We start from the raw sequence: 14,685 nt of genomic DNA, 5'->3' as shown, positions 1-14,685 counted from the left end.
ATAGCTCGGAAAAGGGAATTTGTGAGACTCGCACCAGAATATATATACTTAGGAAAAAATGCTTATGCGCACTGCTCTTTAGATGGTCATTTCTGTCCTGAACGTTATCAAATCGACATTTAAGAATAACGAACGCAGCATCGTCAAGTAATCTTAGGGTTACGTTTTGAGATCTCTACTGAGGATTTTTTTACAAACCTCGCGCTCTGTATTGACAAATCATTTTTGAAATCTAAATTATTTAGAACTTGTAATAAAAATATGATTAATAATTATTTCCATAAGGTTAGTTAATTAACATGTGTATTTTCAATACTGGAATCTGTTTTTAAAAAAAATTCAGATCCTGTAGTATTAGTTTGCATTACCATGATCTGTTTTAACTGGCCATCACTGGAATATGTGATTCAAGAAAAGTGAATGACAATACACGAGAATATCATTTGCTTTTCATATTTTATCCTTTTACGAATAAGTGTTCACTTCTAATCTCAAAATTGTGCTAAAGAGGTCATCCTAGAAGGTATTAGTTCGATCCGGGTTCGAATCTCGGTTAGTGGATTGGCTGCGTAGGCGTTTTCGTTGCTTCATGTGTAGCGTGAATAGGAGCCAATATCCTTTTTCCTATACGAGCAAAGTCATCCGCGAAGGCTTCTCTTCCGTTATGTAGGCTAGTCATCTTATGCTTTCCCATAATCAATTGAACAAACTTCTTAGGCGCAAAATATTTTACTCTTGAAGCTTGTACGTAGGTCACTCTAAAATTTTTAAGATACGCGCAGACAGTTTTCGATATGCAATTCAAGGCTGACTGTGAATCGAACACTTTACACAAAGTGAACATTTGGATGAATTTCCGCAGTATAGCGTTTGATTTCAGTGTGTGAAGACTCAAAACGGTTTGTTACCCCTCCGAAGTATCGTTGGAAGAATGTATGAAGTGGCGAATCATTAGCCGTTTAGAAGCAGGGTAGGCAGTCTGCGTTGTGAGAGTAATTTCAGAACTCTAAAATTGTTGTAAGGAGGCTTGAACTGGGTGGTAAACGAGTAACAGCTTTACAAGATCAACATCTGGCGATAACTGTCTGTCGTAATAGGAAGTCTACTGCTCGGCAATTAAGTTTGTAACCACCAATGGAACTGTTGTTATCGCGGCAAATTGTGTGTAGAATGCTTTCAAAAGGCGTTTATGCTAGAAAATCAAGGATATGTTTCACTGTCTTCTCAGAGGATAGCTTTAAGTGGTGCAAAGAACATAAGAACTGGAGTGAACATCGAAGGTCCGATGGTGTCTGTACTGATGAGTCGTAATTTGAATTCGATTCTAAACGTCCTTGCATCTGGAGAGAGCTAGAAATGTGAAATCTTCCTTCGAATATTATGGAACATGATCGTATCGGTAATGTAGATGCGATGGAGAGAAACAATGATCGATGGACCATACGCCCCTACGTGTTTTTAATAGCGGATCTGTGGCCAGTCAAGAGGTCGGGTCTTCAAAACCTTATGCAAGTCCTTTCAGATGTACATATAGATGTAACTTTTTATTTATCAAGGGTGAAGCTCTTCCACATCAAGCAAACCTCGTTGACAGATTCCTTGAAAGAAGATATTGAGCAAAATCAGTGACCAGCAAAATCTTCTAATCTTAACCCGATAGCGAACATAATGAAGCTTAGCTTTGAAATCATTTGCATGGAGACATCCTCCATCTAGAGATGTAAATGTCCTGAAGACCACATTGCTAGAGGAGACACGAGTACAAAATTTATAAAAGTGTGGAATAAAAATACTTTTTCTCTGAAACTGGTTGCAATTGAAATATGTTTCTGCCGACGCGATAAGAATGTCATCCGCGTACATTCAGAATAGAAGCATGAAAACATGTTGTGATATGTGTGTGTACAAATCAAATTAGATCACATTACATATTAATTCATAAGTCTTAACTTTATTGTTTTATTTTCTTTCTTTTCCCTTTAAACTGTTTGTAACATACTGCCCACCAGCAGCTAAGCGGTAAAGTCGCTGAACACTAGTAATCCGACTCAAATCTCGGAACTAGACTGGTTGCATAGGTATTGTATTTTCGTGATTTTTCTCCATGTGTCGCGTTGCTGTGAACCAATTATCCGTAGAAAGTCCTACTCGAAAGCATCCTTCTCTTTAGGCAGATGGTCTTTTTATGCTTTGCCATAATTAAATAAGTCAAACCAAGCTTGTAACATATTATCATTTGTATTGTTTTACGCTAAAGTTTTATTTCATGCAATGCTCTTAATTTTTTCTCCCATGTATTTTTATTATGATACGAATCATTCCATACAAATTTATAAGATTATTATTCATTTTCTGAGAAATCCGTGATTTTGGACATGAGCGTTTTTCCCATATTGGCATAAATTTTGGTTTAATTGTTACAAAATCCAATTTTATACTTGGCGGAGTATGGAGCAAAGAATTTAAAATGATTCAAATGAATGTATTTGGTTGCTTGATGTAGCATATCTGTGGTGGTAACAGAACGGGCGCTCGGCATTTTGCGTTCGTGCCATCTCTTAACTTCTAAATTCTCAGTTTCTTCCTAAAGTTTTGCCGCCTCTAAATACTCTCGCCCGGTACAGATCGCACTCGCTCCTCCGGCCCCGGCTGGTAGTATTTGTAAAGTTTTCATTTAACGTATTTTTTAAAGATTATACCACAAATCAAGTATATTTGTTGTTGCTGCGAGTCGGCAGTGTTGGAATTTAAGAACATTGCATCAAGTTTGTCTGTGACAATTCGAAATAGGATCGCTGTTTATGTATTGCATGTGACATGATTTGAAAATTTGCAAGATAATAAAAATACATAATTCCGAGCAGATTTCACTTTCTGTATTCATTTCTAAAATGAAGTAATCTTTTCGGTTTTATTTGAAAGGAGGCTCTTAACTTGTTATTGAAACCATAATGGTATTTTCGTGCATACAAATTATTCTGTCATGCAGACGATATGTGGGTTTATATTGTCAAGGTCTAGGCGATGAAATTAACTCGCTGTCCTTCAGAGTAGGTGGAGCTCTTCCTATTCGCCTTCGTCTTTAGTATCTAGTTAACCAACACCCACTTTCTGATCGCGTATATCTCGGAATTATGAAATCTGAGTCGGAACTAATTTTACTTTTAATTGACATTGATTGTATTTATGTATTATATTTGTGTCTGTTTCACTGTGGAAGTATTATAAGAGGTTAATGCGCTTTTATCTGTTTCGAAATATTGAATTGTTTGAAACACTGTTTATAGCAATTAAATGCACTTGTTTTCTTTCGGTACGGCGCAATTGCAATGCAGAAACCGTTTGCGTGGCTGGCGCAAAATTAGTTTCATTTATAGGCGAACTTCTGTAAATAAGACTTTCGCTAATTAAAAGTGTCATTTTTATTAAGATAAACGAAAAAAAATTAAGTCTTGTTTTGCAATTTGCGGTCATTCAGATCTAGTTTTTAAAGATTAGTGGAATTTCCAGCGCCTATGTTTCTATAGATCAGGTTGCTTAAATAATCTCAATTTTTGCATCTTATAAATTTAATCTCAGGCAAGGATTGAATTTATAAGATGTAAAAATTCCTATAGTATTCTTCCTGTATTTGTAATATTCAATTTTCTGCATTGTCTTATACGAAACTCCGATCCGTCTTCCGTTATCCCCAAAAAATTACTGCCGCCAAAAATGACAAAATTTGTGACGTGTTACGATAGCCAAAAAACAGATATTGAATAAGAAATATATTTTGAATAATGCAATTTATTCATATAGTTCTAGTTTACACTTATGTCTGTTTGAACTCAAATTAACAGGAGAGGTCTCTTATGACTGAAATTTCTATTCCTTGAATTTTGATTACCTGTTATCAGACGGGGCGATTCCTGGGTTGTTTTAATGAACTTGTCTTATGAATGCCTCTTTAAAGATATTTTAAGAAAGCATTCTTTCTAAGCGATAATTCGCGCATATTTTGCCATAACTAATTAAATAAATTAGGGAAAGCTGTAATTTGGCAAAATGCAAATTTCTGCAATAGTCGAAGATTCAATCTGTTTTTCTCTTTCAAATTATTGCCAGACAGATACTGAATTTTGCAATCATTAGAGATGGATAAGGTTGAATGAATTTCAATATCTTATCATCGACACTTGTGAAATATCGGTCAGTATTTTTTAAATTAAAGGCTTAGTTCTTGCAAAAAAATATCGTTGAATTTTCAAAAAAGTGTTATCGCACATACATGAAAAATGAGATTCCATTGGAAATCAATGTCTGAATGAATTTCTCCTGTTTTTAAGCCAGTCTTCCAAAAAGTGTTTTTCATTTGACTTTGATTGCAACAAAGTATATCATTTCTGAAAGACGTGCCGTTTTGTCATTAGAAGAAAGTAATTTCCTCAAAGGTCTTAAAATTTCCGAGTAATGTACGAGTTATTTAGCGACATCTGTCAAAGGACAAATCGGATGAAAAAGTTACCTTGATTTTTTGTAATCACTAATTACTGATCGAAATTCCGAATAATTTTCAATTTTATTTTTAAATTTATTTGTTTAAAAATTATTTTGATAATACAAATGAAATTCGGTGTTTTTATATTGAAGAAAACGAGTGCTTGAAAAATACTTCAACATTTCGACTTTAGTAATTTAGCTCCGTTAATTTAGCCGAATCGTGTCGGGTTAAACTTAGCTTACGAGAAAGTATACAAATTTGTCCTACAACATCAGTTCTTGAATTGTCCCTCTCCCCGAGAGTTCGTATTGCTATCGCTTCCCTTTCTGTGTAGTGTTTTTTGTGTTGGTTTTAAATGCATTTAAAAGTGGAATTTATCGAAAATATTACTCCAAAATGAATGACATGAAATTTAAATTAACTATTCTTTTAAAAGGTATGTTATGCGTACAAAAATTATGTATCGAACTTCAAGCTTTCAGTTATTATGATACTCTACAGCGTCCCCAATCTTTGTAAAACTACTTTTGAAGAAACAGCTGATTTTAAGATCATCTTTGACAAATAAATACGTGATAAAACGAAAGAATTTGAGTAAACATATTTGCTAGTTCTCACAAGTTTTCCTTAGTTTGAAAAAACAAGCTTACTTTTTGGTTGTTCTGAATGCTAACAATAACCGCAGATTCGAATAATTTCGGTCCTGCTCCTTTCTTTCAACTAAACTCAAAATTAGTATGGACTTTTGTGTATCAAATAGGCATATCAAACTTTGATACTTGGATGCGTACATGTGACATTTTTGGTAAGCCTTTCAGCGCTTTTAAAATGAATACCATAAACAACATTTAGATCACTTTATTTGCAGAGACTGAAAACTTCCTTATCCTTAATATCGTTTATTCTTGAATAGCTTTAAACCGTGATAAGCATCTAATCTTTCAATAGTCTGTGGACAAGGAGTGGGATCTCCAACGGCGCATAGCGAGAAGAATTGGTCTCGAACAATATAGGTTAGTGAGACTCGTAGAAGAGAGAGAGTTGTATGTTGCTTTTGCCTCGGGTAATGACCTATTTTGGTTACTACCTCTTCTCGTACCTTGCGGTCGGCCATGCACCTACATAACGGACAGTGAACGTTTGTCATTAGTTACCTTTTCCTGCACTCGATTTCCTCGTTTCTCTCTCGTGCGCCGTTACGTTTACTTGCTCTAAATACCTTTCACCTTTTTCGGTAATTGAACTCTGAAGCCATTGGTTACACTTGCGTTGTTTTCATTCTATTGACTAGTCAGTTTTATTGATTTTAATTAGACAGCAACTTGTAAACAAACTGTAAAAAGTGAAATAGTTTTCGTGCATACTTTGAGTATGGGATGTTGCATTTCACTTTTATTTACCTATCATAGTTTAAGATGTTTAATTGAATTAAAGTTCATTACACCCATTTAATAATGCGATCCTACCACTTTTCTCAAGTATGATTTCATTATTCTCGGAGAATTTCTTAAATTTAATATCAACAAAAAGGCTTTTGCTCTAAAAGTAATAAAATTTGTTTCTAATATGAGTTGCATTAACTTCAAATCTGTTGAATTTTACAGCAAAACTCTTGCTACAGTTTACGACATGGAATGTTTGACATGTAGAAAACTGTCTGAATTGTCTGAGCTGTCATTCTGGAAGTGGGCTAACTTAAATTTGAATAAACTAGTTGATAAATTTTCAGCCTTAGAATTTTTAATTTTCATCATATAAAATATTCTAAAACTGTAGATAGTCAAAATTAGGCCAAATGATATTCTCTATCTTGTTATAACTTGAAGGAGCTAAAAATTAATTTCATAAAATGGTTATATATATTTGGAATCTGGCATAGGTCAGTTTGAAAATGTAAATTATTCTGTTTTTAATATTGAAAAATATGGGAAATGTGCTACCTATATTTAAAAGTGGGCATTATTAATCAATTAAAGTGATATATTAAAATGCAAATCCATTTTTTATAAAGTAATACCCATTTAAGGTTGAAGTTTGTCTGTGAAGGTCAAATTTAATCTTAGTTCCTCTAAAACACAAATATTAAAACAGAATAGGTGTGTAGAAAAGTAATTGTAATAAAATGTAAGTTATAATTTGCTTTCTAAAAAATAAAATTTTTATATCTTTTCAATTTTAAAGGGAATTTTTTAAACTAAACTTTTAATTTTTATCTTCTGTTACTTCTAACTTTTCCCCTTCATTATCTGCCAGTCAAGGAAAACCAATCTATTAAAAGAAATATTAAATACTTGATTTTATAACCAATATTTTGATTAGTGTAATTTTAAAAATGTATTTAGACTTGATTTTATTAAAAAATATATTGGACTTAATAGGAGCTTTAAAATTAAAATTGTTAAGCTTAAGATGAATTTTGAAGTTATCCTAAAAATTTTACTAGGATCGATGACTTCTATTCAGATTTGGGCTTTCTGTGTTTTAAATTAAGCCTCCAAAACTTGCTTTTTAAACCAGTTGCTTGATGCCTGAAGCAGCAAGGCTCTGGTAATTTTGTCCCTGGCTTTTTATCTAATGGTGGTACTAGCTTGGCTGTATGTGTAATTTTGATTTGTCCCATGTTTTTTATAGTCTTACTTGAAGTATTAAACATGTAATCATGGTTGGCTTGTAATATATCAAGTGCAGCTATCATTAAAATTCACATTTTCTGCAGTTGGAGCTAGTGGTTTTGTTTCTAAAAACTTTTGTACTTGTAAAATTAAAGTGAGCATAAATCTAATAAATGATTTTTTCTGAACTTTTGCTCATATTTTTAATCTAATTATTGTTTTTAAATTATTTCTGTAAAATATTATATTACGATTACTGTTTACTGTATAATTATGGAGAACAATGTAAGCAGGTCCATCAAGAAAACAATTTCTTTAAAAGTGGTTGATGTAAAAAAAAATGGGAAAAAAAGTTATCTGCCAGCAGTAATCATTTCATGAGAAGTCACTGTATTTCATAGATGGCAAAGGGGCCTGATACAATTAAGTTGCATTATTTGAACAGAGGGAGATACTTGGCTTGTGAGAAGGATTTTTCTGTCTTGAAATATAGCAGCTCATATAATCTTAATGTCATATTCTATTGCCAGTGATCTGTTTATGGAAGCAGTGAGCTCAAGAGTACCAGATAAGTCAGAAACCTAGCAATAGACTGTTACATCAATATTTATCTGTTTGAAAGTAAATGGCCATGCAGCTTTATCTCAACAGTTGGCACAACACTGGAGCACTGCTTTCTGTATGCCATTGTGTCATCTTCAGTTTTGCTAGCATCTGCTACACTGTGTATGGTGTGCATTTATTTTTTTGTATATCATTTTCCTGACACAAAATCTTTGGCTATGGCGGGCCCATCAACATAATCACTCGGATGCTGGTAGGCAATGAATGAGATTTCTCAATAAATCTTGTTTCATTCTGAAGTGTAATGATGGTTCAATATACAGAATGATCATCAAAAAACTTCTCCCATATATGTATTCTTAGTGGTTATCCGCTCAACCAGTTGAGATGATTTAAAATAGAACTATCATAATTACGGTTGCAGAGAAAACAGCTTTGAAATTTTCAAATAGCAATACCTACTTTTTTCCTGCAAGAATTTATCAGCACATTGAAAAACTGACATTGGAACAATATGCTGATGATGAAAATTGCCAGTTTAAAACATTTGGTATGAAGAATATTATAAAGGACCATTGACAGTACAAGAGAGAATATGGGAAAAGGCTTTTCTTGGAATTACAAGGTCAAGTTCTTCCAAACTTTACAGTTTTATGGCCACAATGATCTCTGAATCTCACTTCATTGGATTTCTGGCTCTGGAGTATCTGAAATCTGAGGTGTACATATCAAATCCACAAGATTTTTCAGAATTGTAGGTCTCATAAAATGTAAAGTTATATAGATTCCTTCTGAGACGTTACATTCATTGTTGCTATCAATAGTCTCCTGTGTAGAATAAGAGGTGTGACACACATAAAAAAAAGACCAAGCGTGTAGCTTGAAAAGAGTGGAGTTGACAACAACTGTTTTGGTGGCATCATCCCACACACCTCCTCTATCCATGCAGCCAGTTTCGACTTAGCCGATTGTACCAGTTGGGAATACTGTGTCGTTGAATGAACATGTGCAACTGCATTCTTCCGAAAAAAATGTTTAATATAAAAACTGAACAGCAAATCAACATAAAGTGTCTTGTGAAACTTAAGAAATCAGCCACGGAGGAAACATTTCAAATGTTAACAAAGGCTTATGGAGATGAAACCTTGTCTCATTCGCATGTGTTTGAATGCCGTGGGTGGTTTTCAGGGGTGGAGGGACAGTGTGGAAGAGGATGAATGAGCTGGACGCCCCCTTGGGTGCTGGGCATATGGTTGAATGGGTTCCCAGTGGTCAAACTGTTAATCAACACTACTACATTGAAGTACTAAAAAGACTTCATTAAAAAATTAGGGAGAAAAGTCCACAGTTGTGGAGCAATGGATGGCCGTTGCACCAGGATAATGCACCCACTCACGTGGCCTTATCTGTCGAGCAGTTTCTGACCAGCAAAAACATTACTGTGATGGGGCATCCTCTTATTCACCTGATTTGTCTCCATGCGACTTTAGGAAATAAAAAAAGTTAAATCTTTCTTAAATGAAAGCCATTTTACTTCAGTTGAAGAGGTTCAGACAAAAACAGAGAATCTCCTTAAGGGTCTTCCAAAAATTTCTTTCTAGAACTGTTACCAGCAATGGCAGCACCAAATGCAGAAGTGTGTGAATGTCAAAGGAGATTAATTTGAAGGTGATAGTGTCACATGAAACTAATTCTGAAATTACAATGATTTATTGGGCGTCTCGTTTTTTTTTATTTGTTGCACCTTGTACGTTATCATCTGTACAGGTGGGCACATTGAAAATTTATAGTTCCAAGTAAGTTTTTCCCCTTCTGTCTTGTGTTGTCAATGGTCCTTTACAGTGCAAATATAACTTTTTAAATTTTTTTAATGTGCTGATCAATTTGGCCAGGAAAAAAGTGGTTGTTGCTTTTCGAAATTTTTTTTCACAGTAACCGTGAGAGCTCTATTGTTTTAAATCATCAGGCTCAAGCAAATACATTTAAATAATAATTGGCTTTAACCTGCTAGAGGTTCATATAGTGAGTAAATTTATGACTCCCTGTACATTAGGTACTATAGAGGTGTTTGCCATTTTCTGAAGTTTATTATCCAGTTTTGTACTATACTATCACCAAGCGTTGATGACTTAGGATGCCATTGGGTATGATGGGCTGTCTTGTTTGCTAAGAATTGAATGTATTCTGATTAACAGTTGCTTCATCAGAGAGGTTGTAAAGCCGAAAGTCTTGCCCTTCATTCAATGCCTTCCTGAAGATGTTGTTTTAACCGAACAGTGTTTATCTACCTATTGCTAGAAATTTTTGACTACTGCTTAATATGTCTGATATCGTTACTTTTTTGGCCTTTCCATTCACCAGATATGTTAACTACTGAATATGTCTAGGATTTTAATTTTAGAGAAGTTACTTGTGACATTGATTTTGTAGCTAACATGAATGACTTTCAGCCTTTAATAAAATATTATGGAATGCTGTTCCTCAGGTATGCATTCAAAACCTGTTAATTCAATTCAATTTTGAGCTGTTACTGTAGCGCTTGGTGGCTTCATCCTATACTGATTTTGTCCATTTAATATTCTTGTGTTTTTGAATTGTTTATTTTTGTCATTGCGAGTAGTATGTGGAATAAATCTCATTCAGAACTATGTAATATGCTTCTTCAAATTAGAAACATTTATAAAATTGTTTTATAGCTGAATATAACTTTAAAATTTATTTAGTTTGTTGCTGAGAGGAATAAAATCAAGACATTGGTAATTCCTTTCCAGGTCTAATTCTTGCAAAATGGATTAAATATTTGAAGTTGGTGGTTTTCCATGTTTGATATGAATAAAAGCTAATTTTCTGCAAAGATGAACATAAAGGCATTGCTTTTAAAGCAGATAGTCCTCGAATGCTTCATTTTAACTAAACTGTCTTTTAAATGTTAATTTTCTCCTCTCATCCTATTTCATACATTATTTTTTCCTGATATTTTTAATATTAAATTAATTTTAATGTAGATAATAAAACCTAGTAACATTAAATTTTTATGTTCCATCTTTATTTTAATTTAAATTTTATATTGCAGCATTCATCAGCAGTCTGAGTGCAGAAAGTAAAGAAACTGCAGTTAGCCAACTTCTTTCACATTTGCCATTGCTTCGGCCTGGAAATGATGATGCAAAGGCACAATATCTTGCTCTCATCCCAAAAATTTTAGCACATTCGATTCGACACAGTGTTCATATTGAAGAAAGTCGGCAACTCTTGTCGTACTCCCTTATTCATCCGGCCATATCTAATGAAGATCGCTGTACCTTGACACAGTGGCTACGTCAGTTAGAAGACCGAATCCATAACTATCCTGTTTATCCTCCTGTTTCTGATTATAGTAATGGTATTGTGATTAATCCTACGAATGGACCTTTTCAAACTCCATCCTTGGAGAGTTTTGGTAACTGCCAATATGGGAATGTGATACCTCGTTTGGACTTATGGAGGCCTGGAGCCCTGGTGGGTATCAATGGTAATTCCCCTGCAGAAATGAATGGATTTTCAGTTCTGAATAGTTTGGGAAGCAACAGTTTACCTCCTGGTGTTGGTAGTCAGCACATGTCTTTACATGGTATGAATTCTGCACCATCAAGTGGGATTTCATCTCATCCTGGTAATTTTTATGCTGTTTAAAAATTTATAACTTAAATGAAATTGAAATGGAAAAAAATTAGAAATTTATCCTAAATGTTTTTAGATTGTATTGTTATGTTGTTGATCATTCAGGAACAATTAGAATTGCAACTATCCTTTTGAAATTGCTGTAATCTTTTTTATAGTGAGAGGCAAAATTATTTAAATTTAATTTTAATAAAAAGTTGAGCAAATGATTTTACAACTGTTAACACTCATTTGCTACCAGGTAAGTATAAGAAGCTTTACCAGAAGCCACTCTAAGTCAAGGGTAAAATCTTCATCAGTGTAGACTATCTTTCCAAATTACATTTTTTAGGATAAGACTTTGTTATACTGAAATTTCTGCATTATTTTTTGCTTATTTCATACTGATTATTCAGAATCATCTGCCCTGGAGATGTATTCTTCATCTGAATTGAATTTACTCATACACATATCTGATAAATTGTCTTGTAAATATTGCATAAATTCTTTACCTTTTTAAGCCTTTTGTACTATCTTGCTGAGTTAAACAAGAAGGCATTGGTCATTTAAATCATTCATATCGTGGGAAAATTTTGAACAAATTTTATGTGGAAAATGTAAAACCTCAAAACTAAAACAATTGAATTTACTGAATGTACTATTCTGTTTATACACGTACATGCACCTATGCAATGCTGACTAACATGAAAATAATATATCTTACTAATGCATTACTGATGCATCATTAGCTTGTGAATAATACCACACCACTCTCTAATGTGTGATTGACAGTAAATATGTTAGTGATGAAGTACGGTAGTCCTTTGAGTGTGGGTATTGATTGTTTTTGGTAAGACATAGAAAGTAAATATTTGAAAAAATTCAAATTGTGTAACAAAACAAAGTTTGAAGTTTTTATATATTTGCAATTATTACATTTTCATAGTCTTTTCGTGGGTCATGGAGCTAAAACTCAGGAATCACTGACTTAATATATGCATTATTTTAAAGTGTAAAGTTGACTAGAATGTTTTGAAGTGAAGCTTTGATACTAAAGTGGTTTTGAGTTTCAAGTGATTCAGAGGAGCAAAACATGTATTCGGAAATAGCATCTTAAGTTAAAATTAAATTGGAATCAAAGCAAGACAGTTCAACAATGTTAATAATTGCAGCTGTGGATAAGAGGTTTAGCACTGTATCTAAACATATCAAAATTAAAATAATTCTTCATACATATCTATTAATATGTTTCGGAAACATGTTTCGTCTTTCTGGTTCATTCCAGATCAAAAACCAAAAAAGGTTCAATTAAATTTTCATTTAAGACATTAAAATTCGCTTAAAACCAAAAAATCAAATCTCGAATGTATCCAGAATTTTCCGTACATGCTTTTGAAACACTTGGAAAAAGAAATAAAACATTATATATATGTAGCAGAATGCAGGTGGTTGAATCTGTAATGAACAGCGAGAATTTTGATGTTTGGAGATGTTGAAACTCCAATCCGCAGTGAATAAGAAATTTGGGAGTTGAGATAGATTTAATTCAACTTTTATTTCAGCAAACATGTTACAGCAATAAACAAGTTGGCACATTATTTATGTCTATTCCAAAAGTTTACATTTTTGATAAATTTGTTATAAGAACAAAGGAGCAGACAGACTGCAGTCCAACTAGGCCAAAGTACTATATAAGTGCATCATGTTTAGGGTGAAATTTTAATTCAGAATGCATTAATTTGTTGTTCTCAATGAATTTTGATTGGATAATTAATACTGCTGTAAAATTACCATTGGCTGTTTGAGTTTTAGTTCCATTTACATTATCAGAATTGTGTAAGTCATATGACATGGATTAATCTTGAAATGCAGCGCAGAGATTACCATTTTTAGAATAGAGAAGGAAAATTAATTTATGCTGCTAGTTTAATCTTTTACATAGTCATTATTTTTCTTACATATTTATAGTGTGTTACTTGTTCTAGCAGCTTTTAATGCACTGAAGAATAAGGGAAAATTTTATTAACCAATAAAATAATGACAGAATTAAAATCTGCAGAACTTGATTGTGGGGCATTTTGGAAATAAATATAAAACTACTAATCTGCTCATTAGCAATTTTTTTCCTTAAGTAGAGAAAAGATGATTAAGGCATGTTTTCCTTCGAATGGAAGCAATTAACATACATAAGTATGACATTTGAACTTCAGATGATTTCCTTTCTTTCCTTAATACTAATCTAAAGTAACAGTATGATGCAAATTATCTGTCATTCATTTTTGGGTCCTACTTTAAGAGCTCACTCCCATAGCTACTGTGACATACTGTACTGTCAGGCAGGGATATGCATCAGTATTGCAGAATTCCAAACAACGTGGGTATGTTTTAACATGCCCACATTGTTTGGAACAAATCTTTTTGCACATAATCAGTCATGTTACACAGCTACTCGGAAGTCGTTTTTCAGATGGAAAATGCCATGTTAACAGTCATTTTTTCTCTAATGTTTGGTCTACCTGATTGTTTGACCTGAATTTTTGTAAGCTTTGTTTTTCAGAATTTTATAAAGATTGTCTTTTGTGACAACATAACGTCAGGGCCAAGTTGGAAAAGAAAGCCTGTCTTTGTATGTGTGACATTTCGAGGCATAAACTCTACAACTGTTGGACACACTATTTTAAGATTTCATTTGGTAGCTTATAGTGGTGGCTATCAAGTCTTCGCTGATGATGGACTTGTGATGTCATTTTAGACAAATACAAGCAACTAGGTAAATACATCTTAAGTCGTCTTAAGACGAATACAAGCATCTGAACTTTTGGTAGTTGAGCTGCCTCCTGTTTTTAAAAAAAATTCATATATGAAAACATTATTACAGAGTTCATTGCAAGAGTACGTTTGCATTTATAAATTGAACCAGATGTAGAAAAATGACAAAACCAGTTTTTGGAATTATTGATTTCAGATTGGTTATACATTCTCCTTGAAATTGTTAAGATTTGTAAAAATGAATGTTCGTTACTTCGACACTGTAATCGAAAATATTTTCATTTCATTTTATGCCCACCAGCAGCCGAGCGGTAAAGTCGCTGAACACTGGTAGTTCGGTCCGAGGTTCAAATCCCGTGAACGGGCTGGCTGTATGGGTGTTTTCGTGGTTTTCCCCATGTGTAACGTGTATATGAGCCAGTTTCCCTTAGAAAGTCCTCCACGAAGGCATCCTTCCCCTTAGGCAGATGGCCCTAGTGTGCTTTGCCATAATTAAATACACACATTTCATTTTATTTTTTATGTATTCTTGAACTGTTCATTTCATATTCATTGTACAATTTATGTGCTACTTCATTTTCGGAACTCAGAGTGGGTCACTTAAAATTATGAAGTCGG

At 33.5% G+C, this 14,685-nt stretch overlaps 1 protein-coding gene across 4 annotated transcripts in view; it reads left to right on the top strand.

Moving 5' to 3' along the window:
• The window catches only part of smg (sterile alpha motif domain containing protein 4 smaug), a 180,513-nt gene that overhangs the window by 124,588 nt on the left and 41,240 nt on the right, over positions 1–14,685 (top strand). For 3 of the 4 annotated variants that reach the window (XM_035359917.2, XM_035359915.2, XM_035359916.2), the window contains exon 3: positions 10,733–11,311. The exons of the other annotated variant lie outside the window; for it this stretch is intronic. In XM_035359917.2, the coding sequence (XP_035215808.1) occupies positions 10,733–11,311 (579 nt within the window). The remainder of the gene's footprint in view (positions 1–10,732; positions 11,312–14,685) is intronic. 4 annotated transcript variants of the gene reach the window in all.

This window comes from Stegodyphus dumicola, chromosome 12 (genome assembly GCF_044657685.1).
Source record: "Stegodyphus dumicola isolate Sdum_Otavi_A_Nest chromosome 12, ASM4465768v1".
In the NCBI taxonomy this organism is placed as follows: domain Eukaryota; kingdom Metazoa; phylum Arthropoda; class Arachnida; order Araneae; family Eresidae; genus Stegodyphus; species Stegodyphus dumicola.
The sequence above is the reverse complement of the archived record's forward strand: the minus strand, read 5'-3'. Positions and strand labels throughout refer to the sequence as shown.